Below are 26,561 nucleotides of genomic sequence, written 5' to 3'. Positions count from 1 at the left end.
GTAAATTCTACACATTCATACCTAATACTCCCGCCAAATATCCTCCACATACGCCTCGGTCAGCCGCACGTCATTTCCATACTTCTCCTGCCACTGCACAAACCCGCCCTCGAGGACAAAAACCTCCTGCTTATGGCTCTCGTCCTTGCCCAGCATTCTCTCCCGCTCACGGGCGTAGCGCAGCGCCGCCGAGGGTCCGCGCTGCTGGCTGAGCGCGCAGTGGAAGACGACCTTTTCCTTGTCTTGTAGGGTTCGCACGAGCTCGGGCATGCGGTGATCGAGTGAGGAGCTGGGGACCCAGGTTGAGGAGAAGATGTGGCCGCCAATGTGGTCTGATAAGTAGAGAAGTCAATAAGTGTTTAGTCGAGAGAGAAAGGAGTTTTGTAGGAGGCTGATGTACCTGAATCCCGCACGTCGATAATGGCGAGCTTGCTGGGGGTGGAGGTTGAGAGGAGGAGGGCGGAGAGAGCGTCGCGGCTCATGCGCGGGAGGTTGGCGATGGTTATTGAGGACATCTTGAATAGATTTGAATGAGTGTCTTGAGCTGTATGAAAAGTGCTTTGAATGAGAAGAGGCGCTCAAAGTAACGCGGTGGTATGGTCACAGTGGATTATCACGTGAGCGCCGGTTCTCCGATCTGGAAAAATGAAGCCGCGACATTTCATCCTCCACAGCGACTCGTGAGAGGTCATTTCTTGCGGCTCCGACCCTCCGATTTTCTACCAAGAGGGACCCTTTTGAGTCAATTGACACCCCTCTCTCTGAGCTCGCAATACTACACACAACACAATGGAGATGCGCTCTCTAACCCGCTGCCTCCGTCTGAGGCCAACAACAACATCCTCCCTCTTCTACACCCGCCAATTTCAAGCAGGCCTCCTCAGCAATCAATTCCTCCGCTTCAACTCCAACTCCTCGTCCTCACCTTCAGATACCCGTGCCCCTTCCGAACCCTCGACCTCTTCAGAAACCGCCGCCCCCTCCGAACAATCACCATCAAAATCCTCCCCGTTCAATTTTCCCAAAAAGTCAACATCGGCACCCAAAGAGGGAAGCGACACCGAAAGCTCCATCGAAGGAATTCTGCAAGAAATCAATTTCAACAAACCCACGCCTTCTACCCCAGCTACCAGCAACCCGAGCAAGGGAGACACCGGCGCCGACGCCTTCGCCAGCGCCGGGGCCAAGGATCTGGTGAATCCGGTCCTGAAGGTCAATCTCCAGCTCGGTCCGACACTGGGTCGTTCGGTGCACATCGAGCCTGGGAGGATCCGTTTGCCTGATGCGATTAGGATATTGAATTCGCGGCTTTCGCAGAATAATGTCAGGGGGGACTCCTTTACACAGAAGCACCACGTGAGGAAGGGATTGTTGAAGAAGAATTTGAGAATGCGGAGGTGGAGGAAATTGTTCAAGTACTCCTTCACGCATACGCTGGCCAAGGTTGAAAGAATGCGGAAGCAGGGGTGGTAGATTTCCCCTGTTGTTGGTTCTGATATCCAGAGGGCATGTGTATAAAAGGGAGGAAGTTGAGTTGAAGATTTGAGTTGGCGTGTATACTATCAGGGTCTATTTGTCCGAGGTCTCTTTTGCATTGTACGTTAGAAGCCGCTGTGTGGCAATTATATCAAATGACCCAACGGTCTATTATTCACATATTTGTCCTCCTGATATCAAATCAAAAGATACTCCATCAATCCCTCTTCCCACTCGCAAAGCCCCCATATCCATTTCCAGCACCCCCGGCAGAATACCCCCCATACCCATTTGACTTGGCTCCATTGCCAAACGAAACACCTACAGCACCCTTCCCAAGCGCCGGCACGCCTAGAATCCCATCTCCCTTCCATCCCCGACGCCTCCCAGCACTATTCCTCTCCCAATAAACGGCAAGCACGGCGCCAACGGCCGCCGCGAACCCAAAGAACATCAACTTCGAGAACAACCCAGCAAGCACAGAAGATGACTCCTCACCCCTCGATGGCCACCCAATTCCTCTCCCACCCGCAATCCAACTAACATGGAACGTGAACGTCAACGGCTCTCCACGGATAACCTTCGTCCCATGCCCAGCCGTCCAGGGCTCCCTTGCCCCCTCAGAGACAGCGGAAGCCTCCTTCTCTTCGTCCGATTTCCCCTCTTTGCCCCTCCCTTTTAACAGGGCGACCTCGAACTCCGGAACCGAATACGCCGTCCCCGCAACGACATACCCCTGCTTATTCTTGCGCGGTCTCCCCGCCGCGGTGAGCTGCGGGATATTGTGCGCGAGGACATTCATATCTGTCCAGATGTGCAGGTGGCTCTTCTGCAGTGTCCCCTGAAGCGCAAATGTAATCGGCGTGTAGGGTGGTCCGTCATCTCCGAGAACAGAGAGGGTATTAGCGGCGCTGTCGCCGTTTTCTGTAGCCTCTTCTTCCTGGTCTTTTGATTTCGAGGTCGAGGGGGACTCGGTGGATGGGGTGAGAGGGGCCGTTGGCACGCGGCAGGTCATGGGGACGTCCGAGTGGACGTAGTATTCGAGGAGGTGGTAGAGTTCATCGGGGAGGGAGTCGATGGTGCAGTTTACGGTTTCGGAGACGCCGTAGCGGAGGGCTAGCGGGGCGGAGGTCTCTTTGCATGTTGGGAAGGGGATGAATTGGAGTTTTCCGAGGTCGTCGGTTATCTATATGCAGTTAGAAGAGGGAAGGACGGGAGGTTATGCGGGCGATTGGGATTTGTGGCGTTTGGAGAGGCTGGGGCACGCGTACATGTTCGCCGGAGTCACTAGAGCACAACGAATTAGCATTGGTTGGCGATGTGAAAATGAGAAGGTTATAGGATGCGTCCGTAGGCGAATCCACAACCGATTTCACTTACATTGTCCGATTCAAGCAAGTCACCGGCATGAGCTGGCCGTATGTATAGCCATCAGTTCTCCCCGCAACGGAGATTTGGGAGAGGCACGAGGCCAGTAGGCCGCAGGAAAGCAATTTTCTTCCCTGGACAGGCATGATGCTTACTGCGCGCCGCCAAGCAGGCGGAATGGGTGTGAGATTGTAAATAAGACTGAGGGGCAAGGATGAAGCTGGGAAAGAGGGAGAGTGAGGAGTGAGGAGACACGGTGGTCTTGACCAACAAGGTCGGTGTCGGCGATCCTCCGCTTGCTCTGAAGCTAAGGCGAGGAGCCGCCCAGCGCTTGGTTCCAAGTTTCCCAGGTTGTCTAACGCTAATTCTGTGGCTCCTCTTACACCGTGCGGAGTGCTCCCTACATCACCAAGTTGTTTGTTCACCATTAAGTTAATCATTAAGGATCAATTCAGGATGCTAGAACCACGAAAAAGAAGAGAAAAGGGTCGCTCATATTCTCATCAATTATCCATATATTCCAATTTTACTTTTCCTTTCAGATTCGTTAAACATGCTCGCGGAGAGAAAGAAGTCTACGCAAGCTTGGCCTTCTTCTTGAAGGCGAGGAGCAGACCACTGGTGGAGGAGTCGTGTTCAGTACCCTCGCCAGCAGTCTCGAGCTCCTTCTGGATCGTCTTAGCAAGAACCTTGCCGAGTTCAACACCCCACTGGTCGAAGGAGTTGATGTTCCAAATGGCACCCTCGGTGAAGGTGACATGCTCGTAGTAGGTGATCAGGGCACCGAGAGTGGACGGGGTGATCTTCTGGGCCAGGATGGAGGTTGTTGGGCGGTTGCCGAGGAAGGTCTTGTGAGGCACCAAGTGCTCGGGAGTGCCCTCAGCCTTGACCTGTTCAGGAGTCTTGCCAACCATCAGAGCCTCAGACTGGGCAAGGAAGTTGGAAGCCAGCATGCGCTGGTGCTTGCCACCCTCGACGGGGTTGTGCGACTCGGCGGCCATGATAAAGTCCGAGGGGATGAGCTTGGTGCCCTGGTGGAGCAGCTGGAAGAAACTGTGCTGGGCGTTGGTGGCGGGCTCACCGAAGAGGATGGGTCCGGTGGTGTACTTGACGTATTCGCCGGTGCGGGTGATGGCCTTTCCGTTGCTCTCCATGGAAAGCTGTTGGAGGTAGGCAGGGAAACGGTGCAGGTACTGGTCGAAGGGAGCAACGAGGTGCGTCTGGGCTCCGAAGAAATCGCTGTACCAGACGCTCAGAAGACCACCAATGGCGGGGATATTCTGTTCGAGCGGAGCTTCACGGAAGTGCTTGTCCATGGCGTGGGCACCAGCAAGGAACTGGTGGAAGTTGTCGTAGCCAATGTACAGAGCGACGGACAGACCAATGGCGCTCCACACGGAGTAACGGCCGCCCACCCAGGACTCGAAGCCGAACATGTTTTTGGTGTCAATGCCGAACTTGGCAACCTCCTCTGCGTTGGTAGACAGGGCAACGAAGTGCTTGGTGATGTGAGCGTCCTCCTTTGCGGTCTCGAGGAACCACTTCTTGGCGGTGTTAGCGTTGGTGATGGTCTCTGCGGTGGTGAATGTCTTGGAGGCAATCAGGAAGAGGGTGGTCTCGGGGTCGGAGCGCTTGAGAGCCTCGGCGATGTGAGTGCCGTCAATGTTGGACACGAAGTGCAGGGTCAGATCGGGGTGGCCGTACGGCTTCAGAGCTTCGGTAACCATGACGGGGCCGCTAAACAAGCATTACTATCGCGACCTTTCTGATATGATAACACAGGAACTTACAGGTCAGAACCACCGATACCGACGTTGATGATGGTCTTGATCTTCTTTCCGGTGTAACCCTTCCACTCGCCGCTTCGGACCTGCTCGGAGAACTCCTTCATGTGCTCAAGAACAGAGTTGACACCCTCGACGACGCTCTTGCCGTTGACCTGCATGGGCTCGTTGCTAATGTTGCGAAGAGCGGCATGGTAGACGGCGCGGTTCTCGGTGAAGTTGATGGGTTCACCAGCGAACATTTGGTCGCGGAGCTCCTCGACACCAGCTTCCTTGGCCAGCTTGACAAGGAGCTCGAGGGTCTCTTCGGTCAGGAAGTTCTTCGAGAAATCGAAGAGGATCTGAGAGTTGTCGACAGTGTTCTCGAAAAAGCGGCTGAACTTCTCGAAGCGCTGGGGGTCCTTCTCGAAGGCCTCCTTGAGGACGATGTTGCGACCCACAGAGCCATGGTGCTCTTGGAGCGCCTTCCAGGCGGAGAGCTCAGTGGCTTGTGAAAAGGAAGGCATTGTGGATGTGAGGATAGATGTGGCCTTCTAGAGGGATGAAGCTAGAAGAGAAGAACAAACGTCAGTGCGGGGCTAGCGGAAGGGGAGGGATGGCAGCAAGTAGAGTTCTTACCTGAGTTTAGATGAGGAAACTGAACGACAGAATCGAGGCAGGGAGTACTCAAATAAATAAGTATGGGCGCTGAAAACAGGACCTTGGCAGAGGATGACGCTTTGGGAAGCTCAAGCTGTTGATGGCGTAACCGGCGTGTTGAGGTCCGTAGAGGGGCTGCCGTGGGGCAACTTTCTTGAGGATTCCAGATCTTTGCTCCTGGAAATTGTTCAATTAACCGGTCAATCCTTCGATAATCACGATTAGCCGCTGCTGCTAAGGTACCTAATTAATCCTTCCCAGGGTCATCTGAACATCAGAGATTGTTCTGCGACCGGACTATCACCATGCTGTGCGCTCTGTCCATATGTGGTTTGTCATACCTGCATTCTAGACTGCTACCAGCAATTGACTTTGACCTGGATGCCCGGGACATTCAGACTCTCTGGTGATCACTTATCATTCCTCGAGATTCCCAGGGCCTGACAATTCCATTATCAATTCCTTACTTGAGCACCGGAGAATCAACGGCTTCCTCGGAAATATACCCCCGCCTCATCCACCCCTCGACTCCTCGAGGCGAGAAAGGAGCGCTGACTTACTCCGCGCTGCTATTCATTTATCATCCATTTCGCAGGCACTTAGTCCATTCGCCAATCAATTGGTCATGCTACCTGAGCTTGACTGTTGGGCATATGCAGCTTGTCTGGTTGCATATGACGCTGACAAAGGGAGAAATAATCATGACCGGTTCCATAGGGCATATTTAGAAATGGTAAACAATTGCCCAATGGTATTTTAGTAATCTTGCTTCACCATCAAGTCATAGTCGAGTATAGGACGAATATACAGTTGCCATTAATAGCATCTGCTCCGTGCTGTCTATACTGCAGAAAGAGATGTCGCTGCCACTTTTGGCTGCAAGTGAGGCCAAAATACCTGCTCCTCATCTGCCACGCTCCCGCGATCTTTGCACACGCATGAACACTACAACCACATCAACCATCTTTGTCGGACTGACTCTTGTTTACTTCATCTACATCTTTCCCAAGCGCGCCAGAATTGGTTTCTCTCGCACCGTACCAGGTGCCTGCTATCTAGTACTTGGCCATCTGTACATGAGCCGCGCTCTACTAACTATCCGCCCAGTTTGTTACGCTACCAAGACATACCTATATATTTGCGAGAAGACTGTTCAGACGCCACTTTCTTGACCATAATCCAGCGAATCATCACTGACTATGTCATCACTGGCGTGCCATACCCTCTGATACCTATCTTGGAGAGTTAGGTAACCATCATCAGCCCTAGCTTCCCAAGATGTGAAAACGGTAGTTATCGCTCACTCAGTACATGAGGCATCACTAGTTTAACTGACCTACTCTAAAAAACAGCTAACTAGGAAATGAGTTTAGCGAAGATTGTCTTTGCTCAGGCGATTAGCCCTGTTGCGTAACTACCAAGCTGTAGCGGACTTCAAGACGTTCAGGGTTTCTCAGCATGTCCGCAAAGTCGAGGTAATATATATCTAGTGCGCGTTGCTATGTGGTGTTGATCTTGATGGTGATGAGGACGGAACTGTCTGTCAAGCCACATTGAGCACGGTCGATCGTATGCGCGAAACCCATACTGCGTAAGCCGAAGGGCTTAAGGCAATGTTTTGACGACTGGCCAGCGCGGGGAACACACCAGACTACCAGCACAGTGCTCCTGTCCTGTCCGAGAATCCCAAGTTCCAGAGCCAAGGCTGATCCGAGCCCGCCGCGATACGTTCCTAGCCGCCTGTGTGCAAGGCCCCCCGTGCGAGAATAACAGCTCTGGTTGAGCGGTTTCTCATTATCTCAAACAAACCGCACGCACGGGTGGAGGGACGATGTGTACCTACAGCTGGCAATTACGCTGATACCATGAAGTTTGAATTCATGCATGAACTATCGACCAAGGTTATCGAGATTATGACTCCCCTACCATTCATTCAGTTTTGGTACGGAGTCGGAAATTGATAAGCGCAAGAAACTACTCCAAGACATGCTCGACAAGGAAAGAGGAGATTCAAACGGTATAGCACGAGTGTCCCAACAACATCATGCCGAAGCTGGCGAATCTCCACAAGATCCGCAAACTCGCAACGAGTACGACATTCTTGTGGCCGACGACACAATCGGCAGCTTTTCCATACTGACGTCCAGATCTAGAAACAATGATCCTCGCAAGAATCGAACAGAGAGTACTTTTGCTTATAATCTGCAGGCATCCAGAATGCGAATAGTCTAGGTGTGTGAGTTTTATCTATTAGATTTCTAAACTATCTTCAGGCCTGCGTTCTGTATCAGAACCTTCATCTCATCTGCCACCTGTAGACCTAGCATGTGGAAAGGCTTCCTTAGTCCACCGGTTGCGAGTCCGGTCAACTCCAAACCTGTCTTTACAGCAGCGGCGTAATTATGAGACTCTAAGAACTTGCAAATGGGCCGGATCTTGGCCCTGAGCTCTCTTCCTTTCTTGAGGCCTCCCTTGACCGCAACTGTGTCCCATAAGTCAACTGCCTACTCCCGGGGCACTAGCAGCCAATCCATAGAACGTCAATGTATCCCAGCCATTGAACGCAGTGATTTTATCAGATAGCCCGAACAACATGTCTGTCAATGCAGGGCCATCACTAGAGGTTTTTTTCAGGTACTTCACGCCTACTTTTGAGAGGCTCGCGAGCTCTTTCGGGCTCAGCTTCACGCATGTCGCCGAAGGGATATCGTAGTAAACAATAGGGATCTTGGCCACATTGTGGATCTCCGCCGTGAGGGCTGTCAATTCGGTCAAGTTGACGGGGTCATAAATGGCCGGACCACCCACCTGTTGACCTTTACTGTTGCCATGAATACAATCACCAAGCACGCTGCCTGCGCTATTGTGTTTGGCGTTGTTGGGTTGATTGTTTCGGTCCTGCTGGCTACACCATGGTCCAGGATAGATGTCCTTGGCTGGCGGGAGTCGGTTCCCTTGGAAGAGAATGTGGTATGGTAATGAAAGGTGCACCGTCAGGTTCAGCTAACGGCAGGTTGAATAGGAATGGTGTTGAGCCCATCGTGTCTAGTGTCGACGAGGCCAGCCATGTGAGAAAGCCTGCAGGGTTGAATTCGAGGTCCAGAATATCAGACCAGTTGAGGAAGTCATCCATGCCTCTCAAGGGATCTGTCAATGGTGTAACAGAGCCGAAATTCTGCATCTCAGCTGGTGCGATTGGCCCAGGCAAGAATGTATTGGTATAACCACCCGCGTTCTCTACAACCTCATCGGCTAGAAGCGGCTGATCCTGACTCTGACTCTGGCTCGTCTCTGATTCAGATCCACACCTGAATTTCAGCACGGAGAATGGACCCACGACCACATCGTTAGACTCTGCCTGTTCTAAGCTCTGCGACTCCCATCAATCTCAGCCAAGGTAGCATCTATCGAATCTGATACCAAGGCATCACGTAGCGGGAGACTCATAGAAAGCCGAGATTTTTCTACACTTTCAGTCAATGAGCCGCCCTAAATCCAGTAGGAGCAAAGCATACCCGAGTATAGATGCCGACGCATCCCCTGGCGCTGCCCATCAGTCACGTCGCTATCCTGCTCATTGTACGGCACCCAGCACATGTCGTTGGAAAAGCCTTCGCAGGCCACCCCCAGGGCCCGGCATTTGGAGCATGATGGGCGTTCCCGGTCACAGCGGACGTGGCAGATCCGCTCTACAATTCGGCCAGCTCTCCATCAGGACGCAAAACCGACAGGTAGCTCTTCTGGATTTCAGCAATTGTTCGACATCTACATATCATTAGTTCGAGCGCCAGCCTACACCAATCAACACTTGCTGAGAAAAAATGATACAGAGATAAGACAAGACCACAAGATTACGATGACACGCAGTTGACCAGCCACCAATACATTGTGAGAATGGTGCAGATGTGTCCTGTTAGAGGGTTCTGTGGGCGAGCGACACGTGACCTTCCGGCCGTCGACTGACACCTGAGGCAGCAAGGCCATAGCTGTGAAATGCCAAGACTGAGCACAGACCAGCCGGTTTTTTCTCCAGCATTGATCCGCCGAAAGGTGCAGCGGAGTCGCGCAAGGCCCTCTCATCTCAACCGACACTATCTCTCCTTGACCTTCAATTGCAATCGGTAGACGGAGGCGCTATCTAGCTACACAGCTGTAGCAAGCACTCGGCGAGAGCAATCTTCTTTGACACTGCCCTTCGACTCGTACTCCGATTTCTGCCTCGCTGTTGAAGGCGCGCAGCTGTCGCAATGTATAACCCTTACCAACGTACGTCTTCTGCTCGGACTAACAGTGGCCACTGCGTCTTATACCTTTGCTTATGAATCTGAACTGACATTTGTAGCTCCCGGCATGTATGGCCGCCCTCCAGACTATGGTGCTTACGGAGCGCCTCCTGGCATGGGTAAGTCTGGGATCTCCCATCACATTGACTAACTGATCAAAAATCGAGCTGAACCTAACAAATCTAGGACCTCCACCAGGAATGGCCGCCCCCGGCACAGCTCCCCCAGGGATGCAGCAAGCAAACGCGCAACAGCCCGGTCGACCAGGCGGTTTCCCGCCGAACTTCCAACCTCCTCCGAACATGCCCAACATCAACTTCTCCGCTCCTGTTATCCGACTCGGTACCTCGGGACCAGCAAAGTCTTCTACACCAGATTTAAGCAAAGACCGCGGCGATGGACCTGGCAGACGCCCCGGGTTGGGCTCGAGCTTGGAATCTCAACGCCAAAATGTGCGGGATGCGATGATGCAGCTGCAGCCTCCTACGAGGGAAGAGATCGTGCGGACCATCTTCGTTGGTGGTATTACAGAAGGTGTTGGTGGTGATGAAGGGGTGGAGAGAATCCTGCGGTCCGCGGGCAATCTCAGGCGCTGGATCCGCGCCACGGATGCCGATGATAAACCGTGCAAGTTCGGTTTCGCAGAGTACGAGGACCCTGAGAGTCTAGGTACAGCTGTGGAAGTGCTAAAGGACGTCCAAGTTCCTGTGAAGAGACAGACGCCGTCCGACACAGAGGACAAAGAAGAACGTGAAGTGGAGAAGAGCACTCTTCTGGTATGTCTTACCTCGGGAAAATAATACGGAATGGTTCTAATCTGCGTATAGGTTGTCGTCGATGAAAGCTCGCTAAGCTACCTGGAACAGTACGAATCTACTCGAGGCGAGCAGGACCCTGCCGAGCGCCAGGCCCAATTAGACAATGCAAAGAAGGCTCTTGCGGCCGTCTTGAAGGACCTGTGCCACCCAGCGTCGCCTACACAGAAAGAAGATGCCTCTGGGATTGATCGCGAGGGAGACACTGCAATGAAGGATCTGGAGGGTCAAAACGACGGTACGTCCGCCGAGGTTGTCACCATCCCCATAACAGTCGAGGATGAATTATCCGATATCCCTCCCGATATGAGGGAAACTGTGGCCAAGGAAATTGCAGCCTTCCGTGACCGAAGCAACCGCCGTGATATTGAACGACTCAGGAGGGAAGAAGAGATTGAAACTCTGGAACGAAATCGGAACTCTGGTCCACGTATCAATCGGTTGGCATCCCCTCCTCCTTCAGCGCCGAGCGGACCTGCGGCTGGTGCGAATGGGGTTCCTTTAGGAGCACGAGAGCGTGGCATGCCCAACGCACCGTCCGGACCGAAAGGATTTGGCGTACAGATCCCGAAAGACTACCAAAAAGGCGTGGCATTTGTCAATGGTGGTTCGGTCAGCGGTGCTACTACAGTCTACATTGACCGTGAGGACGAAGACTCGGATGCCGATGACGAGGAATTGGAACGTCGACGCCTAGCAAAAAAGGAAGCGGACCTTGAGAAACATTTCTTGGACCAGGAGCGACGCTGGCTCAACCGTGAGAGGAGTAGGACTGCCGCGTTGGAGCGTGAGAAGAAGCGAGACATGGAAGAAGAGGCTAAAGTACAGGAAGTCCGTGATGAGGCCGATAAGCGACTAAGCGAGTGGAATGACGACGTCGAAGCTAGTCGGAAAGCTAGCGAGTACTACGCAGACCGAGGAGCTTGGCTACGAAGCCGCGCTGCTTTCAAAGCCCGTGAAGCTAGCATGGACGAGGCGGACCGTGCAGCAGAAGAGCGGGAGCGAGCTCGATCCGTCCAGCAACGGGAACAGGCACGTGGAATGGCGGACGACTTCCTCGCCCGCCAGGCGGAGGAGCTCGAGACCCGGCTGGAAGCGCCGCGCGAGCCGCAGCGCTTCAAGCTGTCTCTCGGCGCAGCAGCCCAGAAGGCCCAGGCCGCCACCAGCCGTCGGACTGTTGCCGAAGTCGAGGGATTATTGGAGGACGAAGAAGAGCCTCAAGCTACAGCGAGACGGCCTCTTATCCCGATCAAGTTCGACAGCGCGGCCGAAGCTGCTGGACTTACCGAGGAGGAGCGGGCGCAGGCTGCGAGACAGCTGGCACAAGAAATCCCGACAGACAAGGACGGACTATGGAAGTGGGAAGTCAAGTGGGAGTTCGTGGACGAATCTGTGGTCAGCGAGCAGCTCAAGCCTTTCGTGGAGAAGAAGATTGTGGAGTATCTGGGAGTCCAAGAGCAAATGCTGGTGGACGTGGTGGAAGAGCATGTCCGCAAGCATGGTCATCCTCAGGAACTTGTGGAGCAACTGGAAGAGGTGAGTACTTTTAATTCCTTGGTGGCTGCGATAATGCTAACGTTATGCTATCTAGGCGCTCGACGAGGAGGCGGAAGTTTTGGTCAAGAAACTCTGGCGAATGATCATCTTCTTCTCAGAAAGCGAGAAGAGGGGCCTGTCGGGCTAACCACCGATTTCGTTGTGGAATCCTTCTTTCATATCGGTACAATAGCGAACATTGGCACACGCAGAGGCTATACTCATGTACAATTTCAACAACTCATTGAATTTAGGCTGGATATGAAGGCTGTCATGCATTTTCTGTAGATACTCGGAGCGGATCCGATGACCTGGAACCATCGCGGAGATATTTCTCAGTGGCGGATTCTATTCTTCCACCAATAGCTGTGTTTATTCCCACCCCCACGCCCCGGATAATACCTGCCAGTCGTAGTTTTGCATCGGCTTATTGCTTGCTTGACAGGCTGGACTATACTTGTGACCAAATCTGGATCGCCTCGATCCATGAGGGGAGCCCATAATTAATCCGCGGGGTTTTCTGCCCTTTAGCCTGCCGTCATGAGGGGGAGGGGCAGCGATTTTGTTCTTATACAGGCGCAATTCCCCCGGTCTGTTTCTTCTTTTTTAATTTATGATCTCACGCTTGTCAATGCTTGGTTGTTAACCGCGATTTCTTGACTATACACAGTGAGTATGCTATAGCTCGAGAGTGTCCACGCTGCTCCTAACTTTCTGACCCCAACACAGATTCTTCAGTCCAAAAAAAAATACACAATGGTGAAAATCACAGGCTTCATCACGCGGGACGTGAGGTTTCCGGTAAGAGACGCTGTTCACCTCGCTGCAAATGTTCCAGTTTGACACAAGGCCAACAGACCTCCCTCGATAAAACCGGATCCGATGCCATGAACGCGGCCGGCGACTACTCTTCAGCGTACTGCATCCTCTACACAGACTCTCCCTACTCCGGACATGGAATGGTGCGCGATCCCACCTTCTCCACAACTAGAATGAAACCTGACAACCATCTAGACATTCACCATCGGCCGCGGCAACGAAATTGTCTGCTCTGCCATCGAACTCCTCGCCCCTCTCATCGTCGGCAAGGACCTCGAGGAACTAACATCAAACTGGGGCAAGACATGGCGCTACCTCGTCTCCGACAGCCAACTGCGCTGGATCGGTCCCGAGAAGGGCGTCATCCACCTCGCTCTTGGCGCCGTCGTCAACGCCCTCTGGGATCTCTGGGCCAAGGTCCTCGATAAGCCTGTCTGGCGCATCGTCGCGGACATGACCCCCGAGGAGTATGTCAGCTGCATTGATTTCCGCTACATCACTGATGCCATTACCCCAGAGGAGGCGATTGCGCTCCTCAAGGAGGTCGAGGGCGGCAAGGCGGATCGCATTCGGGATGCGGAGCAGAGCCGTGCTGTGCCGGCGTACACAACTAGTGCCGGATGGTTGGGGTACAGTGAGGAGAAGTTGAAGGCCCTCCTGAAGCAGAGTGTCGAGCAGGGCTATAAGCATTTCAAGTTGAAGGTTGGCGCGAATCTTGAGGATGATAAGCGGCGCTTGGCTATTGCCCGTGATGCGATTGGCTATGACAAGGGCAATATCCTGATGGTTGATGCGAACCAGGTATGTTCTCGCACTACTCACCACATACGCAAGATTCGTCTAACAAAGATAGGTCTGGTCCGTCCCCGAGGCTATCGAATGGATGCAGCACCTCGCCGAATACAAGCCCTGGTTCATCGAAGAGCCCACCTCCCCCGACGACATCCTCGGCCACGCGGCCATCAAGAAGGCCCTCGAATCCACCCCATACGGCCCCATCGGCGTCGCCACGGGCGAGATGTGCCAGAACCGCGTCATCTTCAAGCAGCTCCTGCAGGCAGGCGCCCTCACAGTTCTGCAGGCGGACGCCTGCCGCGTCGGTGGTGTCAACGAGGTCATGGCCATTCTCTTACTTGCGCGCAAGTTCGGCGTCCCCATTGTGCCGCACTCTGGTGGTGTCGGCCTACCCGAGTACACGCAGCACCTGAGCACTATTGATTATGTTGTTGTTAGTGGGAAGAGGAGTGTGTTGGAGTACGTTGACCATCTGCATGAGCACTTCTTGCACCCGTCTAGTGTCAAGGATGGGTACTATGTTACGCCTATGGAGGCGGGGTACAGTGTGGAGATGAAGCCCGAGAGTATGGACAAGTTTTCGTTCCCCGGTGAGGAGGGCAAGAGTTGGTGGAAGTCGGAGGAGGCCAAGGTTATCTTGGAGGGGCCTCGGATATAATTATGAAACGTGTTAGATGAGGCTGGGTTTTATTGCATTTAGGTTTGTGTATAGGCATAGAAATTTACATTTGATTGAGCTTATTTCCTAAAGATGGTTATCTTACGGACGGCTAAACAGCTACACGATTCCGAGAGCGCATATATGACCCAATTCGGAAAGCTGCGTGTTGGTATAATACAGTCACACGAGGGTGAGATAATCTTGAATGCGGGTTGATTCGCACACTACTTCCACCGGATACCGAAGATCTTCACCTCCCTGTCGACCTTGGGATCATGGCGCTCCTCGAGGACGAGACGCGGATAGCCTGTCCATACGTTAGTCTTCCGAGCACATAGATAGCCGCGAAAATAACAAACCTTTCACATCCAGCGCAAGAAGCCTATACTCCCACTCATTCTTATCTGCCGCCTTAACCATGTGTACGAACACCACACCCGAGTTTCGCGGCCCCGAAACGTGGAAATTCATCTTCAGGTGCTCGCGACCATGTTGATCCTTCTCAATCGTCGTCGCAATAGGCCTATTTCTCGCCCAGCGACTCCAGGTGTTCTCTCCATACGCCTGGATCTCCCGCTTATCACCTAGAAGATTCGTACACCTCGTATCGTTCTTGATCCGCTCGACGGCCTTTTCGAACTGCCATGTTTTGCTGTTTGGTGAGAAGACCTCTTTATATAATAATGTGAAGACACCGCCCTGTCGGGTTCAATATATTAGCCGTGCGTTTCGAACTTCAACATCCAAGATTCTCCCCCAACTTCGAGGGCCGACAGGATCAATGCATTTCTGCACTCACCGTAAGCACAGCACCAGCAAGAACAATCATAAAGTTAAATGACTGCTGCGTCGCCCGCGCAACCTTCTCCCGCCCACTCAACTCGCCCCATGTATATCTGCCATCGTCCGATAATACTGTGACATTCCTTCGTCGCGGCGATGACCCCCCGGTTTGTGTAGCGTAGGTATTTTGGGGTGTGCGTGAAAGGAGAGGGCTGGAGAGGATGAGGCTCCGGCGGAGAGGAGCGGAGGATCGAAGGTGTACGAGGCTCATTGTGCTTGTGAAGGACGGATGGTGGTATCTATATGCGCTGGTTGTTTGCGGGTGGAGCTTTCACTCTGTGCTCATTGAGCGTCGTGTATTTGGTCGCGCAATGTCAGGGAGTGTAGTATACTCGGACTCCGCGCGTCAATGGCGAGTCTTCTTCAATTGCAGTGTTTTGTAGATATGTCGTTTACTGGTTTCTTTTCTTCTTCTCGAAGTCGATGTGGGGATAGAGGTGGGTCACGTGGTGCCGCGGCTCCGCTAGGAGTATTTGCATTACACAAACTGTATGTTTTATCCTTGAAGCGAGCTCTGCTGGCCTCAATGCTCGAACATGTCTCTAACGCAGTATGCCAGTAGATATTTGTGGTCTGTGTATAACTACTAGATCTTGAAAGCAAGCTATCTAGTTGAAGTCTATTGAGTCCTTAGCACATGCTTATTGAGGTGGCGTCAGTCACAAGCGTAGAGTGAAAAAAACGTTAGGCCGAAAGACCCTTTCCGACCACGTTCTAAACTTGGCTCCGGTTGCGTTTGGGGATCCCTTCAAGTCTCCCTCCCGACTCTCTCAAGGCCACTTTGTCACACGACCTTCCTACACTGCTCGACTAGGAATTTCTGTTATATCGCCGCCATGAGTGCCACCAAGGCGCAATCTCAAAAGATCTTTGAGAAGCTCAAAACAAAGCCCGCAAACAAAGTGCGTTCATACCCCTCCACCGCCATGCCAAACACCAAATCCTGGGCTAACTGTCTTGCTTTTCTAGATATGCTTTGACTGCGGCTCGAAGAATCCTACCTGGTCATCTGTGCCATTTGGAATCTACCTATGTCTCGACTGCTCAGCGAACCACCGTAACCTCGGTGTCCATATCTCCTTTGTTCGTTCCACAAATCTCGACCGTACGCAGCCCCTATACTCTCCGCATGACGTCCGCAACGCTAACGTTTACACTTGCAGAATGGCAATGGGAGCAGCTCCGGGTTATGAAAGTTGGAGGAAATGAGTCCGCTACGAAATACTTCCAATCGAACGGTGGCTCTGCCGCCCTGAACAGCAAGGACGTCAAGGTCAAATACACATCCAATGCCGCTGTGAAATACAAGGAGGAATTGAAGAGACGGGCTGCTTTGGATGCACAACAGTGAGTTGCCGCAAGGGGAGTTTCTCCGGTATCGGACTAACTTTGGTTCGCACCTTAGATACCCCGACGAGGTCGAGATTACAGATGTCCCTGCCGGTACACCGTCAAACGGCTCCAGCACGCCCGCCGGTGAGGACGATGACTTTTTCTCCTCCTGGGATAAGCCGGCTATCAAACGACCGAGCAACCCCCCTTCTCGCACTGGTACCCCGCCTGTGGTCAGCCGTACCTCGTCTCCGTTCCTGAATGCCGGTGCCAATGGAAACGGCGCGCGCTCAAAGTCCCCCCTGTCCGGTTCCGATAAAGAATCATCCTCGCCGGCCCCTGCCCCGGCTGCGATCAGAGCTAGCGCCGCTGTACGAAAGACCTCCGGTGCTACCACTGCCAAGAAGGGCAGCCTTCTCGGTGCCAAAAAGGCCCCTAAGCTCGGCGCGAAGAAGATCGGTGGTGCGGAGCTAATTGATTTCGACGAGGCGGAGAGGAAGGCCAAGGAGGAGGCTGAGCGTATTGAGAAACTGGGCTACGACCCCGAGGCTGAGGAGAAGGAAGCCAAGGGCAAGGCGCCCAGCACCGGAGCCACGGCTATCGCCTCGCCAACCCCGATCAGCCCTAGCAGAGGAAGCTTTGGTGCTACACGGTCCTCCCAAGAACGGAATTCCAGCGACGTTGAGCGCCTTGGAATGGGTGTCGGACGACTTGGCTTTGGCCAGACCGTCGGCGCGAAGCCCACTGCTCCTGCACCAAAGAAGCTTGGATTCGGCTCTGTTGGTGCTAAGCCTTCTGCTGAGGATGGTGCGTTCAAATATCCACCCGCACTCTATGGAAAAAAGCTAACCCGTATTTTAGAGGAAGAACTCCGACAAGCCAAGTCTCGATTCGGTGGCCAGAAGGGTATCTCGTCCGACGAGTTCTTCGGACGCGAGCGATTCGACCCGGCTGCACAGTCAGAGGCCAAGGAGCGCCTCCGTCAATTCGACGGTGCTACCTCCATCTCTAGCAACTCTTACTTTGGCCGCCCTGAGGACGACTACCCTGCCGTTGATGACACATACGGCGATCTTGAAACAGCCGCCAAGGACTTTGTGCGCCGATTCGGTATCACTGCTGGTGACGACCTCGAGAACTTGACTCAACTCATGGGAGACGGCGCCACTAAACTTCAAGGTGCTATACGCAGCTATCTCAACAGCTAAATGAGCCCCTGTGTGTTTACGATCATATCCAGCATGACCACGTGTTAGCCAGCCTGTTTCGCAATGGCGTTGTCTTATTCCCTGATTGCTTTATATTAAGTTGATTTGGTATTGTGTGCGGTTGAACAAAGTCCAGGTACCTGCGACTTCGCATCATTACACCTTTCTAGGGTTCGGATAATCTTGACTTCTTCATGTCTTTTACCGTTCTGTTTGCCAGTTAGTTCTACACAACCAACTTTTCAAGTTCTGATTCTCCAGTTCCTGTACATTTGTTGAAGATAACAGCTTTAGTTCTTAGTTTTCTATACAAAATGCTAGATCATTTATATCCATCTTTTACCATCACTCAACACCCCGGTATATGGCGTCGGCGACTCTCGCAACCTGCCACATCTCCTTGACATCATGCACCCTCACAATATCCGCACCCCCAGCAACGCTCGCCGTCACTGTCGCCGCAGTCCCCCACCCACGGTCACTCGCCTTCTCCACCCCCGTCAACCTCCCAACAAATCTCTTCCGACTCGGCCCCATCAGCCAGGGGAAATACTCCAACCCTTCCATCCCCGTCCTGAATCTCTCGAGCTCTCGTAGAATTGTCAAATCCTCAGTCTGATTCTTCGCAAAGCCCAGCCCCGGATCCAGAATCATCCGCCACCGCCGGATGCCCGCCGTCTCGGCGGCTGCAATCCGCTCACGCAGCTCAGTGCTCACATCCTCGATGACTCCGTTCGGATAATCCGTTAGCTTCGTCATTGTTGATGGCGAGCCGCGCATGTGCATTAGTATCACGGACTTGCCCGTCCGCGCGACGGTGCTCAGCATCTCGGGATCGAGAGTCCCCGCCGAGACGTCGTTGATGATATCTGCGCCTGCGGCGCACGCTTCCTCCGCAACACGCGCACGATACGTATCGATGCTAATGGCAATATTAGCGGCCTCCGGTATCGACGTGCGGATATGTCGAATAGCCGGGATGACGCGGGCGAGTTCCTCCTCTTCGCCGACGGGAACCGATCCCGGACGTGTGCTCTCGCCGCCGATGTCGATGATTGTCGCGCCGGAGGCGATGAAATGACGGATTGTTTCTGTTAGTGCGGGGAGGTTTGTGGGGGTGTGAGTTCCGCCGTCGGAGAAGGAGTCCGGCGTTAGGTTTAGGATTGCCATTATGTGGGTGCGGCGGGTTGGGGATGTTGGGTGGAGGGATGGGAAGGTTGGTGAGATGTAGGTTGTCGCCAGCGGGGTTGGGGAGGGTGGGGGAAGGGAGTGCAGGTGGGTTTGGTAGGTTGTTTTGTGGTTGGGGTATGGGGGGATTTCGTGGGGGATTAGTCTGACTGTAGATTAGATGTGGTTGCTACAAGGGGTTCTGGTTGAGAAGGAGGCGTACTGGCTTAGAGGGCGGAGGACAAAGTCTCGTTCGAGCATGAGCTTATGGGGGATGTCGAGACGCTCATTTGAGAAGACTTGCTTGTCGTATAGAAGGATGTCGAGGTCGATTGAGCGAGGACCCTTGTCAATGAGCTTCTTTCGCCCCAGGCTGATTTCAATAGACTGTAGAGCGTCGAGTAGCTCCATGGGTTGCAGGGTCGTTTCCACCTAGGTAGGGTTAGCAACTATTCATGCCTTAAGGGGTACCTGGACTTACCTCGCAAACACCATTCATGAATGGCTCCTGGTCAAGATAGTACATAGGAGCTGTCTCAAACAGAGAACTGGTTCTTAAGACCTTAATACTGGCTCTGTCCATTTCCAGACAAGCTTTTTCAATCATTTCAACCCGCTCCCCAACGTTGCTCCCGAGAGCAATGAATGCTCTGTGGGAGCGCTTTAGAGGGTTCATTGTGTTGAGCGACACCCACGGACTACTAGTAAATCGTCGGACAGGGAGTACTGAGCTCAGAGATCCATGGCAACTGCTCGCATTTAGACTAGAAAGACGCCGTTGGTCATTTGCATTTTTCAAGAGCCCTGCGCGTGTCAGCCCCTGTGGGACTTGGTCCGGAAGCGAGAACGTGAAAATTAATTCAGCACCCAGGAACTCTTCATACCAGATGTGGACGGACTTCTAGCAGAATTAGAGATGAATTGGACATACAATGGCTGGTTAGATTCTACCTCTCAGATAATGTACCGAATCGCCTATAGGATCCCTCTGCACAAGGTAATCGTGAGAAAGACGAACAAGTGCCTCGAACGGCGGAGTCCCGAGCGGCAGCACAGCATTGCCAGCTTCCCGCTGACACGGCCCTCATTCTTCTTTAGCTGGAGCAGGTTGGAAAAGCAACTCTCACCAAAAGTAAGGATAAGCTTATCTCAGAAGACGTCATGCCAAAGAATCACTCCTGACGCGGGGTCAGCTGATCTCATTCTCGGCAATGGCAAAGGGAGACATAGTGATGCCTCAGGCAGGGCATCAGCCAATGCCGACCCCGCCCACTGAGTAAGCCGTTTCGGCATTCCGCGTGACACTTTGACAAAGTCTGGGGTAAAACGCAGCACGTTCAGCGTGGCTGGACCGAGGCTTTTCCCTCAGCTGCTCCTCTCAGCTGGTTCTCCCTCGGCTGCCCGAGTGGCCTGCTTTTATAATTATTCTCCCCAGGTCTCACTCTCTCACCTCTTTGTCTCTTGCTTTAGATCATCGCCTCTTTTCTCATTTCTCAGATACCCCAAAGTCTTTTTCACAAGCTGCAATCATGGCCTCTCCTCGTAAGTCCCGCCTCCCTTGTTTCATTCACATGATGATCAGTATACCGTCGAGGTATCAACTTGAGCTGACCATGTCGACTACTTCAATCTAGAGAAAATCCGCACCACCCTCACGGATCTGCTCAAGATCAACCACCCCGTCCTGCTGGCAGGAATGAACGTGGCTGCCGGGCCCAAGCTGGCCGCAGCCGTCACAAACGCCGGTGGTCTTGGTGTCATTGGCGGTGTCGGCTACACCCCTGAGATGCTCCGCGAGCAGGTTGCAGAGCTCAAGAGCTACCTGAACGACAAGAACGCTCCATTCGGTGTCGATCTGCTACTTCCCCAGGTCGGTGGAAGCGCGCGCAAGACCAAGTAAGGATTCCGGAGGTGTCGGAGGTCGCCGAATGCATGGTACGTCTGCTGACAACCCGCGTTTCATAGCTACGACTACACAAAGGGAAAGCTCAACGAACTCGTCGATATCATCATCGAGAGCGGCGCTAAGCTCTTCGTCTCCGCCGTCGGTGTTCCCCCCAAGGCCGTTGTTGATAGGCTCCACCAGCATGGAATCCTGTACATGAACATGATTGGTCACCCCAAACACGCACAAAAGGCTATCGACATCGGTGCGGATATCATTTGCGCTCAGGGTGGCGAGGGCGGTGGTCACACTGGTGACGTTCCCACGACCGTCCTCATCCCCACCGTTGCCAAGATCTGCGAGGGCAAGATCAGCCCTTTCACCAAGCTGCCCGTGCAGGTTGTCGCTGCTGGTGGTCTCTTCAACGGTAACTCGCTTGCTGCTGCTCTCATGCTGGGCGCCTCTGGTGTCTGGATTGGTACCCGTTTCATTCTCTCCGACGAGGCCGGTGCCCCCAAGGCTCACCAGGAGGCTGTCCGCACCGCTACCCACGAGGACAACATCCGCACAATCATCTTCACTGTAAGTGGCTCAACGTCTTCCAGTTGGTTAGTCTAACAACAATAGGGCCGTCCCATGCGCGTACGCAAGAACGCCTACATCCTCAACTGGGAGGAGAACCGCGCCGAAGAGATTAAGCAGCTTACTGCCAAGGGTGTTATCCCCGTCGAACACGATATGGAGAACCTGCCCGATGACATTGACGACGACTACCTTGAGAACGCCCGCCCCTATCTGATGGGCAAGGTCGCCGCCGTCGTAAACGAGAAGAAGTCGGCCAAGGCGATCGTCGACGAGCTTGTTGATGATGCCGCGGCTCTGATTGTCAAGGGCAACAAGATGCTTGCTAAGCTGTAGATTTTTGTCAAGACTTTCGGCGAAGATACACCTGTGGCTGCCATGTGTGTGACATTTGGTGCTTTCAATAACTGTATATAGCATTATGACCAATTTAAGATCTCATTTGGACACCACTTCGTTCAATTGTTCGTATAGCTGTCGTTCCAGTTTGTTGTTTTGTTGTCCAGCAATGTCGAGGGAAAGAGGTCAAATTCGGTTAGTCCAGGCAAGAAGAAGGCTGTGTACCGTATTCGGTCGGATTTTACCCTGACTCCGACAAAGCATGCGACTTCAGCAATATTTTCGTCGCCGTCCCTAGGTACTCTTTTTTTCCTTAATCTCTGAGACCGTTTCCCTTGATCTACTTTTTTGTCGCTTACTGTCGTAGTCAAGAAGCTCTATAGTGATCCAAGTACGAGCTAATCATTCGCAACACTCGCAATGACCCAAATCCCGCTACAGAAACACGAGGACTCGAGCAATGACCTCGAGCAAGGTAAAGTGGAATCTGAAGTGCCCTGGAGCCAATCGACTATGGACGACGCTTTCTATGCTGCGCCGCAAGTGCTTTTCAACCAGTCCGCGGGTAAGACCAATAGACCACAGGAGCAGCCACCAAACGTGACAAACACTGCTCTCCGAGACCATTTTATGCGTCTAATGCAGGCCGATAGAGAGGACAAGGAAAAGCTCCTGGCAGCACGTCGAGAATGAGAATCTAGAAACGCCGCTGCCGAAGCGAATACCGATGATATAGGTGATGACCAATCTGAAGACGATGCGGAATGGGACTCCGCGCTGTGGAACCAGACCCTGCATTGATTCAAGGATAGCAATGAAGTGTTTATCGAGCCACCAGTTTGGCAGCGTCAGGAGGATGCTTCTGCGGAGGGGCGGTATACTCTGCAGTTTTTGACTAAGGGAGCGCAAACGCACGATTTCTTGGAAAACAATGACATTTCATGGCTCGTTTTCAAGACGTATACAACTGACCTACTGGGTAGGCCTCTGACGGAAATGCACGTACAGCGGACGGCAGATCGCTGTTTCTTTGTCTCGGAGGATATGATCGAAGCAATCCAGGAATGATTGTCTGCGCAGCCGGATTTTGAAAAGCTCTTTCCAAATTTCGATGCTAGGCAGGAAATCTCTGCGCCTTATTTGTTCTGGTTTACGTTTCGATCCGGCTTTTCGTCTGCTTTAGGAAGCCTCTCTCCCCGGCATCGGGCACTCATCCAAAATCTTGGGAAATATATTTCGGACCAGTATGGGGAGATATATGCGCGCGTCGATGATCAGCTGCTTCGAGGCGTGGTATCAGCCGAGACTATGAAGTATCTCGTGAAGCCGGGCGACGTCCTTGTTTCTGAAGAAGACGGAGCCATTCAGGCGTATTTGGCGGCGTCCTGGGCCAAGGAAGTGACACTTGATAGCTCACATGCCCACCATAAAAGTGGCCCTCGGAGATGGGAGATATCTGCCTGGTCCTACGGGGTTGACGGGACGTTTTATATCAAAGATTCAACGCTGGAGATGGAACTCGATGTCCGGGGCCCTGAGGACAAGGTAGACTTGCGGCAGCTGAACATGATGCCTATCCAATACACTGCCCTAGAAACATCCATGGCCCTTCAGGAACGTGGCAAGAATTACTGGCGGTGTCGCGAGAAGAGACTTGTGTCGTATTATGGTGACGCTGGGACGGAGTATATTGAGAAAGTGAATGTCAGCAGCTATTGTGGTCGGAAATCGGCAGTTGACTCTTTTGATAGGGAGATAGATTTATAGTTGACCTCGAAACATACAATTACTTCACGTGTCAGAACGGAATTTGAGTGAAAACAACCCAAAGAGGAAGAAGATGTCTCCTCTGTTGATGTCGTTCGACGATCCGCCATCAGCGCCATCAGATATCTCTTCCTCTTCCCCCCAACAATTCCCGGATACAGCCTCAGCAGTAAGAAACGGGGTATGATTCCGTCATGCTACTAATTTACACAGCTAACTTATATAGCAAACCTGGAAATCGATAGAATCCAGGCCGTCCAGTGGAACAAACGAGCATTCGAAAACCTCGAGATCGGCTTTCAAGATAAGAGGCTGCTAGAAGCAGCGGTTACAACTCGACTCAATCCCAGAAGCGGAATCGACATAATCGAAGGCAAGGATGACAGTCTAAAAATTCTCTTGCACGGATCTTCTAGAACTGGCAAGACTTATACTGCAGAGAGCCTCGCTGAACTAGTTGAAAAGCCCCTCTATCGAATAACATGCGCAGACCTCGGTACAGAGCCAAAGGAAACAGAACGGTGCATGAAGACTGCTCTGTATCTTGGGAAGCGCTGGGACTGCATCATACTCCTGGATGATATCGGTATCTTCTTGGAAGCGGATACTTTACGTGATGTCAAGCACAATGCACTTTTGGCCGTTCTCCTCCGTTCTTTGGAGTTGTACAGCGGCATGGTCATCCTTACAGCTCGCTATAACGGAACGGTGAACGAAGCATTCAGATCCCGAGTCCGGTTCTGCTTCCATTACCAATACCCGACCCGTGATCAGCGTCGGAGGCTCTGGCAAAACTTCATAGGCCGCGTCAAAGCAGTGGATCAGCTCAATATCGATCAGAGGTATCCCGAAAATCATTTCGATGAGCTGGCGGAGATAATGATGAATGGGCGCCAGATCCGGGATACAATCACGACGGCTCGCCAATTTGCGAAACACAAGGGCTGGAAGACGGAATATGGAGATTTAAAACATGTCATCGACCTTGCCAGGGATCGTGGCGGCGGTTTCTAGTGGCCTACAGACAACGATTGTATAAGCTCTTGGTTGATGCGTCAATAACCGAGCACACGCCTTTATACTTCCTCTACTTAGCAGTATCTGAGCAAGGTAGTACGCATATTTGAGAATGAGCCTTTCTTTTCTTTCAGAACAAGAACCGCATGGCTGTGTGCAGCAGAGACTCATCCCTTACACCATCGGTCACCAAAAGCAGCGGGCCCAGGCCCAGTATCGGCAGATTGACCGCACGTTCCTTGCGGAAGGATATAGCGTGCCCCATCCCTACCAGGAAGGGACGAGCAGATGGGACTATAAACAAGAGGAAGGGGCGATGGGGATATGGTAAAATAGGCAGGAGCGACTAAGCTCGGACCTCGATGGTCCGCCGCACCTGCCTTGTCAAGTTGAGGGATATGGTTTCCTCTAGAGGCGCGAGCGCAACGATGGACAACGGCTGGTCATAAGGAAGGAACAATCACGGGCCGTCCTATTTATCACTGTGACCGTTCCCGCGCGAGCACCTCAGCAATCGACCTCGCCACATAATCCACGTTCTTGGTGTTCAGGCCCGCGATGGATACTCGTGAGTTTCCAGCCATGTAGATATGATACTCCTCTAATCAAGTGTTAGATCTATACGGCTTATAGGGGATGCGAATTGCAAACCTTTCAAGATCCGAATCACGTTCGGCGATAGACCCAGAAACCCAAACATACCCGATTGCCGAATGAGATGGTCCCAATTCCCAGACGCTGAATTCGTTAGCCATGCTCCATCCCCACATTCTGGCTGATAGCAAAGGGTAGGCAGCACATACAATACCGAGTAAGTCCATCATACAGCATCCTCCTCATCTCTTGTATCCGCCCACTCATCGTCTTCAGATCCTCAAACCAGATGCCGCGCAGATTGTCATTGGACAAGACCGTCTCTGCGATTCGTGCGCCGAAAGCAGGCGGGTTCGAAATCACGGAGCGCTGCAGCGACTCGAGGACGGATTGCGTATTCGTCGCTGACTTTCCATCTGGGGTGGCTAGGATGAGTACGCCGACTCGTTCGCCTTTCTCGTCTATTAGCCCTAACTCAGGGCCAGGATATCGAACAAAGCCAACAGGTGATCGGGACTTACCGTATAGTCCCATATTCTTCGCAAAACTCAAACAAACAGCCGCCTCAAGCCCTAACTCCAAAACAAAGTACCTAACCGCCCACGCATCCTGGTCATAGTCCCCAGAGTTGAACCCGAGATACGCGGCGTCGAAGAGCGGGAATAATCCGCGCTCCTTCACAATGCTCCCAATCTCCTTCCACTGCTCGATACTCGGGTCAAGGCCTGTAGGGTTATGTGCGCAGGCGTGGAGGATAATGACTGATCCCGGTTCTGCGCTGCGAATAGTAGAGAGGTATGAGGTTATATCGAGGGATTTTGTGCTCGCGTCGTAGTACTTGAATGTGCAACATTCGAAACCGAGGGATGAGAAGAGGAGGTGGTGGTTTGACCATGTCGGTTCTGGGATGTAGACTGTCGGTAGTGGAGACGATTGTTGCGTGTAGAGGTGCTTCAGAGCCTGGCCAGCAAGATGAAGGGAGCCCGTTCCGGAAATGGTCTGGGATGTCGCAAGCTTCATTCTCACAGTCATTAGCCCTCTTATCCTCAACAAACCACCCATTCCCAGAAACCCAGCATCGCATCACATACCTTGTCCTTAACGCCCGCAAATCTCTCCCCAAAAACCAACTCGGTCGTCTTCGCCCTTAGCCCCGGTAACCCTAAGATGGGAAGATACTCATGCTGCAACCCCTTCTCTTCTAGTAGGATGCGTCGAGCCTCGCGCACGGCGGGAAGAACCCACGGCTGCCCGTTATTGTCGCGGTATGTGCCCTGTCCGAGATTTACCTTTTGCGGCGACGGGTCGGCGACGTAGTCGGCTGTCAGCGCGAAGATGGCGTCGGCGGGGATGTGTGGGGCGAAGGTAAAGATGGACATTTCTGAAGCTGTTGATTAGTATGTTGAAATGAGGGGTAGATTGGTAGATTTATTGGAGTACGATATGAGTGTTCAGTTATACTAGTAGAGTTGGAGACCGGGCATTGAATCCGAAGGTCGGGGCTGTTGCCCGAGTTGATGGGGGTCCTTTTCCTCGGGGAACGTTATGTGAAAGATAAGATTTGGAGACGCATGGAGGCTTGGGGAGGGGAATACATGGCTGCTACTATATAGATAGCTAAACCGGGAGTGGGAAAGCGCTGCTACTAGCC

General features: G+C 52.7%; 14 protein-coding genes across 14 annotated transcripts; 7 read left to right on the top strand and 7 right to left on the bottom strand.

Moving 5' to 3' along the window:
- Window positions 1–21: 21 nt before the first annotated feature.
- On the bottom strand, window positions 22–515 carry BJX68DRAFT_272077 (phosphatase YCH1; the record flags this gene model as incomplete). The annotated part of the gene is made up of 2 exons (XM_071047115.1): window positions 22–332; window positions 401–515. 2 exons carry the CDS (start codon window positions 513–515, stop codon window positions 22–24), a joined length of 426 nt encoding a protein of 141 aa, XP_070893598.1.
- A 164-nt stretch (window positions 516–679) lies between these two features.
- On the top strand, window positions 680–1,583 carry BJX68DRAFT_197765 (mitochondrial 37S ribosomal protein bS21m). The gene has a single exon (XM_071037509.1). The coding sequence runs from the start codon at window positions 790–792 to the stop codon at window positions 1,471–1,473; it is 684 nt and encodes a 227-aa protein (XP_070893597.1). The 5' UTR covers window positions 680–789; the 3' UTR covers window positions 1,474–1,583.
- A 110-nt stretch (window positions 1,584–1,693) lies between these two features.
- Window positions 1,694–2,990, bottom strand: BJX68DRAFT_272075 (uncharacterized protein; the record flags this gene model as incomplete). Its single annotated transcript, XM_071047114.1, has 3 exons — window positions 1,694–2,662; window positions 2,748–2,763; window positions 2,857–2,990. 3 exons carry the CDS (start codon window positions 2,988–2,990, stop codon window positions 1,694–1,696), a joined length of 1,119 nt encoding a protein of 372 aa, XP_070893596.1.
- Window positions 2,991–3,146: 156 nt separating this feature from the next.
- On the bottom strand, window positions 3,147–5,252 carry BJX68DRAFT_247629 (glucose-6-phosphate isomerase). The gene is made up of 2 exons (XM_071041806.1): window positions 4,635–5,252; window positions 3,147–4,581 (listed from the first exon to the last, which is right to left on the bottom strand). The coding sequence occupies exons 1-2, from the start codon at window positions 5,132–5,134 to the stop codon at window positions 3,420–3,422; spliced, it is 1,662 nt and encodes a 553-aa protein (XP_070893595.1). The 5' UTR covers window positions 5,135–5,252; the 3' UTR covers window positions 3,147–3,419.
- An 814-nt stretch (window positions 5,253–6,066) lies between these two features.
- Window positions 6,067–7,025, top strand: BJX68DRAFT_247626 (uncharacterized protein). The gene has a single exon (XM_071041805.1). It carries the CDS (start codon window positions 6,125–6,127, stop codon window positions 6,437–6,439), a length of 315 nt encoding a protein of 104 aa, XP_070893594.1. The 5' UTR covers window positions 6,067–6,124; the 3' UTR covers window positions 6,440–7,025.
- A 500-nt stretch (window positions 7,026–7,525) lies between these two features.
- On the bottom strand, window positions 7,526–8,307 carry BJX68DRAFT_258820 (dihydrodipicolinate synthase family protein; the record flags this gene model as incomplete). The annotated part of the gene is made up of 3 exons (XM_071043599.1): window positions 7,526–7,738; window positions 7,776–8,075; window positions 8,179–8,307. 3 exons carry the CDS (start codon window positions 8,305–8,307, stop codon window positions 7,526–7,528), a joined length of 642 nt encoding a protein of 213 aa, XP_070893593.1.
- A 1,004-nt stretch (window positions 8,308–9,311) lies between these two features.
- Window positions 9,312–12,214, top strand: BJX68DRAFT_197750 (uncharacterized protein). The gene is made up of 5 exons (XM_071037508.1): window positions 9,312–9,533; window positions 9,610–9,669; window positions 9,737–10,326; window positions 10,378–11,901; window positions 11,957–12,214. Exons 1-5 carry the CDS (start codon window positions 9,515–9,517, stop codon window positions 12,047–12,049), a joined length of 2,286 nt encoding a protein of 761 aa, XP_070893592.1. The 5' UTR covers window positions 9,312–9,514; the 3' UTR covers window positions 12,050–12,214.
- A 164-nt stretch (window positions 12,215–12,378) lies between these two features.
- BJX68DRAFT_247620 (mandelate racemase/muconate lactonizing enzyme family protein) lies at window positions 12,379–14,252 on the top strand. Its single transcript, XM_071041804.1, has 5 exons — window positions 12,379–12,570; window positions 12,631–12,702; window positions 12,759–12,863; window positions 12,916–13,521; window positions 13,574–14,252. The coding sequence occupies exons 2-5, from the start codon at window positions 12,658–12,660 to the stop codon at window positions 14,171–14,173; spliced, it is 1,356 nt and encodes a 451-aa protein (XP_070893591.1). The 5' UTR covers window positions 12,379–12,570; window positions 12,631–12,657; the 3' UTR covers window positions 14,174–14,252.
- Window positions 14,227–15,498, bottom strand: tim21. The gene is made up of 3 exons (XM_071041803.1): window positions 14,976–15,498; window positions 14,536–14,875; window positions 14,227–14,483 (listed from the first exon to the last, which is right to left on the bottom strand). The coding sequence occupies exons 1-3, from the start codon at window positions 15,228–15,230 to the stop codon at window positions 14,401–14,403; spliced, it is 678 nt and encodes a 225-aa protein (XP_070893590.1). The 5' UTR covers window positions 15,231–15,498; the 3' UTR covers window positions 14,227–14,400.
- A 267-nt stretch (window positions 15,499–15,765) lies between these two features.
- On the top strand, window positions 15,766–17,889 carry BJX68DRAFT_247617 (ADP-ribosylation factor GTPase-activating protein). Its single transcript, XM_071041802.1, has 5 exons — window positions 15,766–15,921; window positions 15,989–16,124; window positions 16,183–16,366; window positions 16,425–17,158; window positions 17,213–17,889. Exons 1-5 carry the CDS (start codon window positions 15,856–15,858, stop codon window positions 17,557–17,559), a joined length of 1,467 nt encoding a protein of 488 aa, XP_070893589.1. The 5' UTR covers window positions 15,766–15,855; the 3' UTR covers window positions 17,560–17,889.
- On the bottom strand, window positions 17,890–19,853 carry BJX68DRAFT_247613 (folic acid synthesis protein). The gene is made up of 4 exons (XM_071041801.1): window positions 19,678–19,853; window positions 19,208–19,627; window positions 18,950–19,158; window positions 17,890–18,892 (listed from the first exon to the last, which is right to left on the bottom strand). Exons 2-4 carry the CDS (start codon window positions 19,400–19,402, stop codon window positions 17,905–17,907), a joined length of 1,392 nt encoding a protein of 463 aa, XP_070893588.1. The 5' UTR covers window positions 19,403–19,627; window positions 19,678–19,853; the 3' UTR covers window positions 17,890–17,904.
- Window positions 19,854–20,079: 226 nt separating this feature from the next.
- On the top strand, window positions 20,080–21,645 carry BJX68DRAFT_247609 (nitronate monooxygenase). The gene is made up of 4 exons (XM_071041800.1): window positions 20,080–20,268; window positions 20,361–20,622; window positions 20,692–21,193; window positions 21,239–21,645. The coding sequence occupies exons 1-4, from the start codon at window positions 20,256–20,258 to the stop codon at window positions 21,527–21,529; spliced, it is 1,068 nt and encodes a 355-aa protein (XP_070893587.1). The 5' UTR covers window positions 20,080–20,255; the 3' UTR covers window positions 21,530–21,645.
- A 307-nt stretch (window positions 21,646–21,952) lies between these two features.
- Window positions 21,953–24,313, top strand: BJX68DRAFT_279366 (uncharacterized protein; the record flags this gene model as incomplete). Its single annotated transcript, XM_071048717.1, has 7 exons — window positions 21,953–22,097; window positions 22,269–22,311; window positions 22,345–22,534; window positions 22,613–23,201; window positions 23,335–23,392; window positions 23,422–23,480; window positions 23,526–24,313. 7 exons carry the CDS (start codon window positions 21,953–21,955, stop codon window positions 24,311–24,313), a joined length of 1,872 nt encoding a protein of 623 aa, XP_070893586.1.
- Window positions 24,314–24,795: 482 nt separating this feature from the next.
- Window positions 24,796–26,483, bottom strand: BJX68DRAFT_258812 (pyridoxal phosphate-dependent transferase; the record flags this gene model as incomplete). The annotated part of the gene is made up of 6 exons (XM_071043598.1): window positions 24,796–24,917; window positions 24,968–25,054; window positions 25,120–25,362; window positions 25,432–25,924; window positions 26,002–26,297; window positions 26,480–26,483. 6 exons carry the CDS (start codon window positions 26,481–26,483, stop codon window positions 24,796–24,798), a joined length of 1,245 nt encoding a protein of 414 aa, XP_070893585.1.
- Window positions 26,484–26,561: the final 78 nt, after the last annotated feature.

The sequence above is a fragment of the Aspergillus pseudodeflectus genome (assembly GCF_044049435.1).
Source record: "Aspergillus pseudodeflectus strain CBS 756.74 chromosome Unknown BJX68scaffold_73, whole genome shotgun sequence".
NCBI lineage: Eukaryota > Fungi > Ascomycota > Eurotiomycetes > Eurotiales > Aspergillaceae > Aspergillus > Aspergillus pseudodeflectus.
Note: the sequence above shows the minus strand (reverse complement) of the source record. Positions and strands in the feature narration are given on the sequence as shown.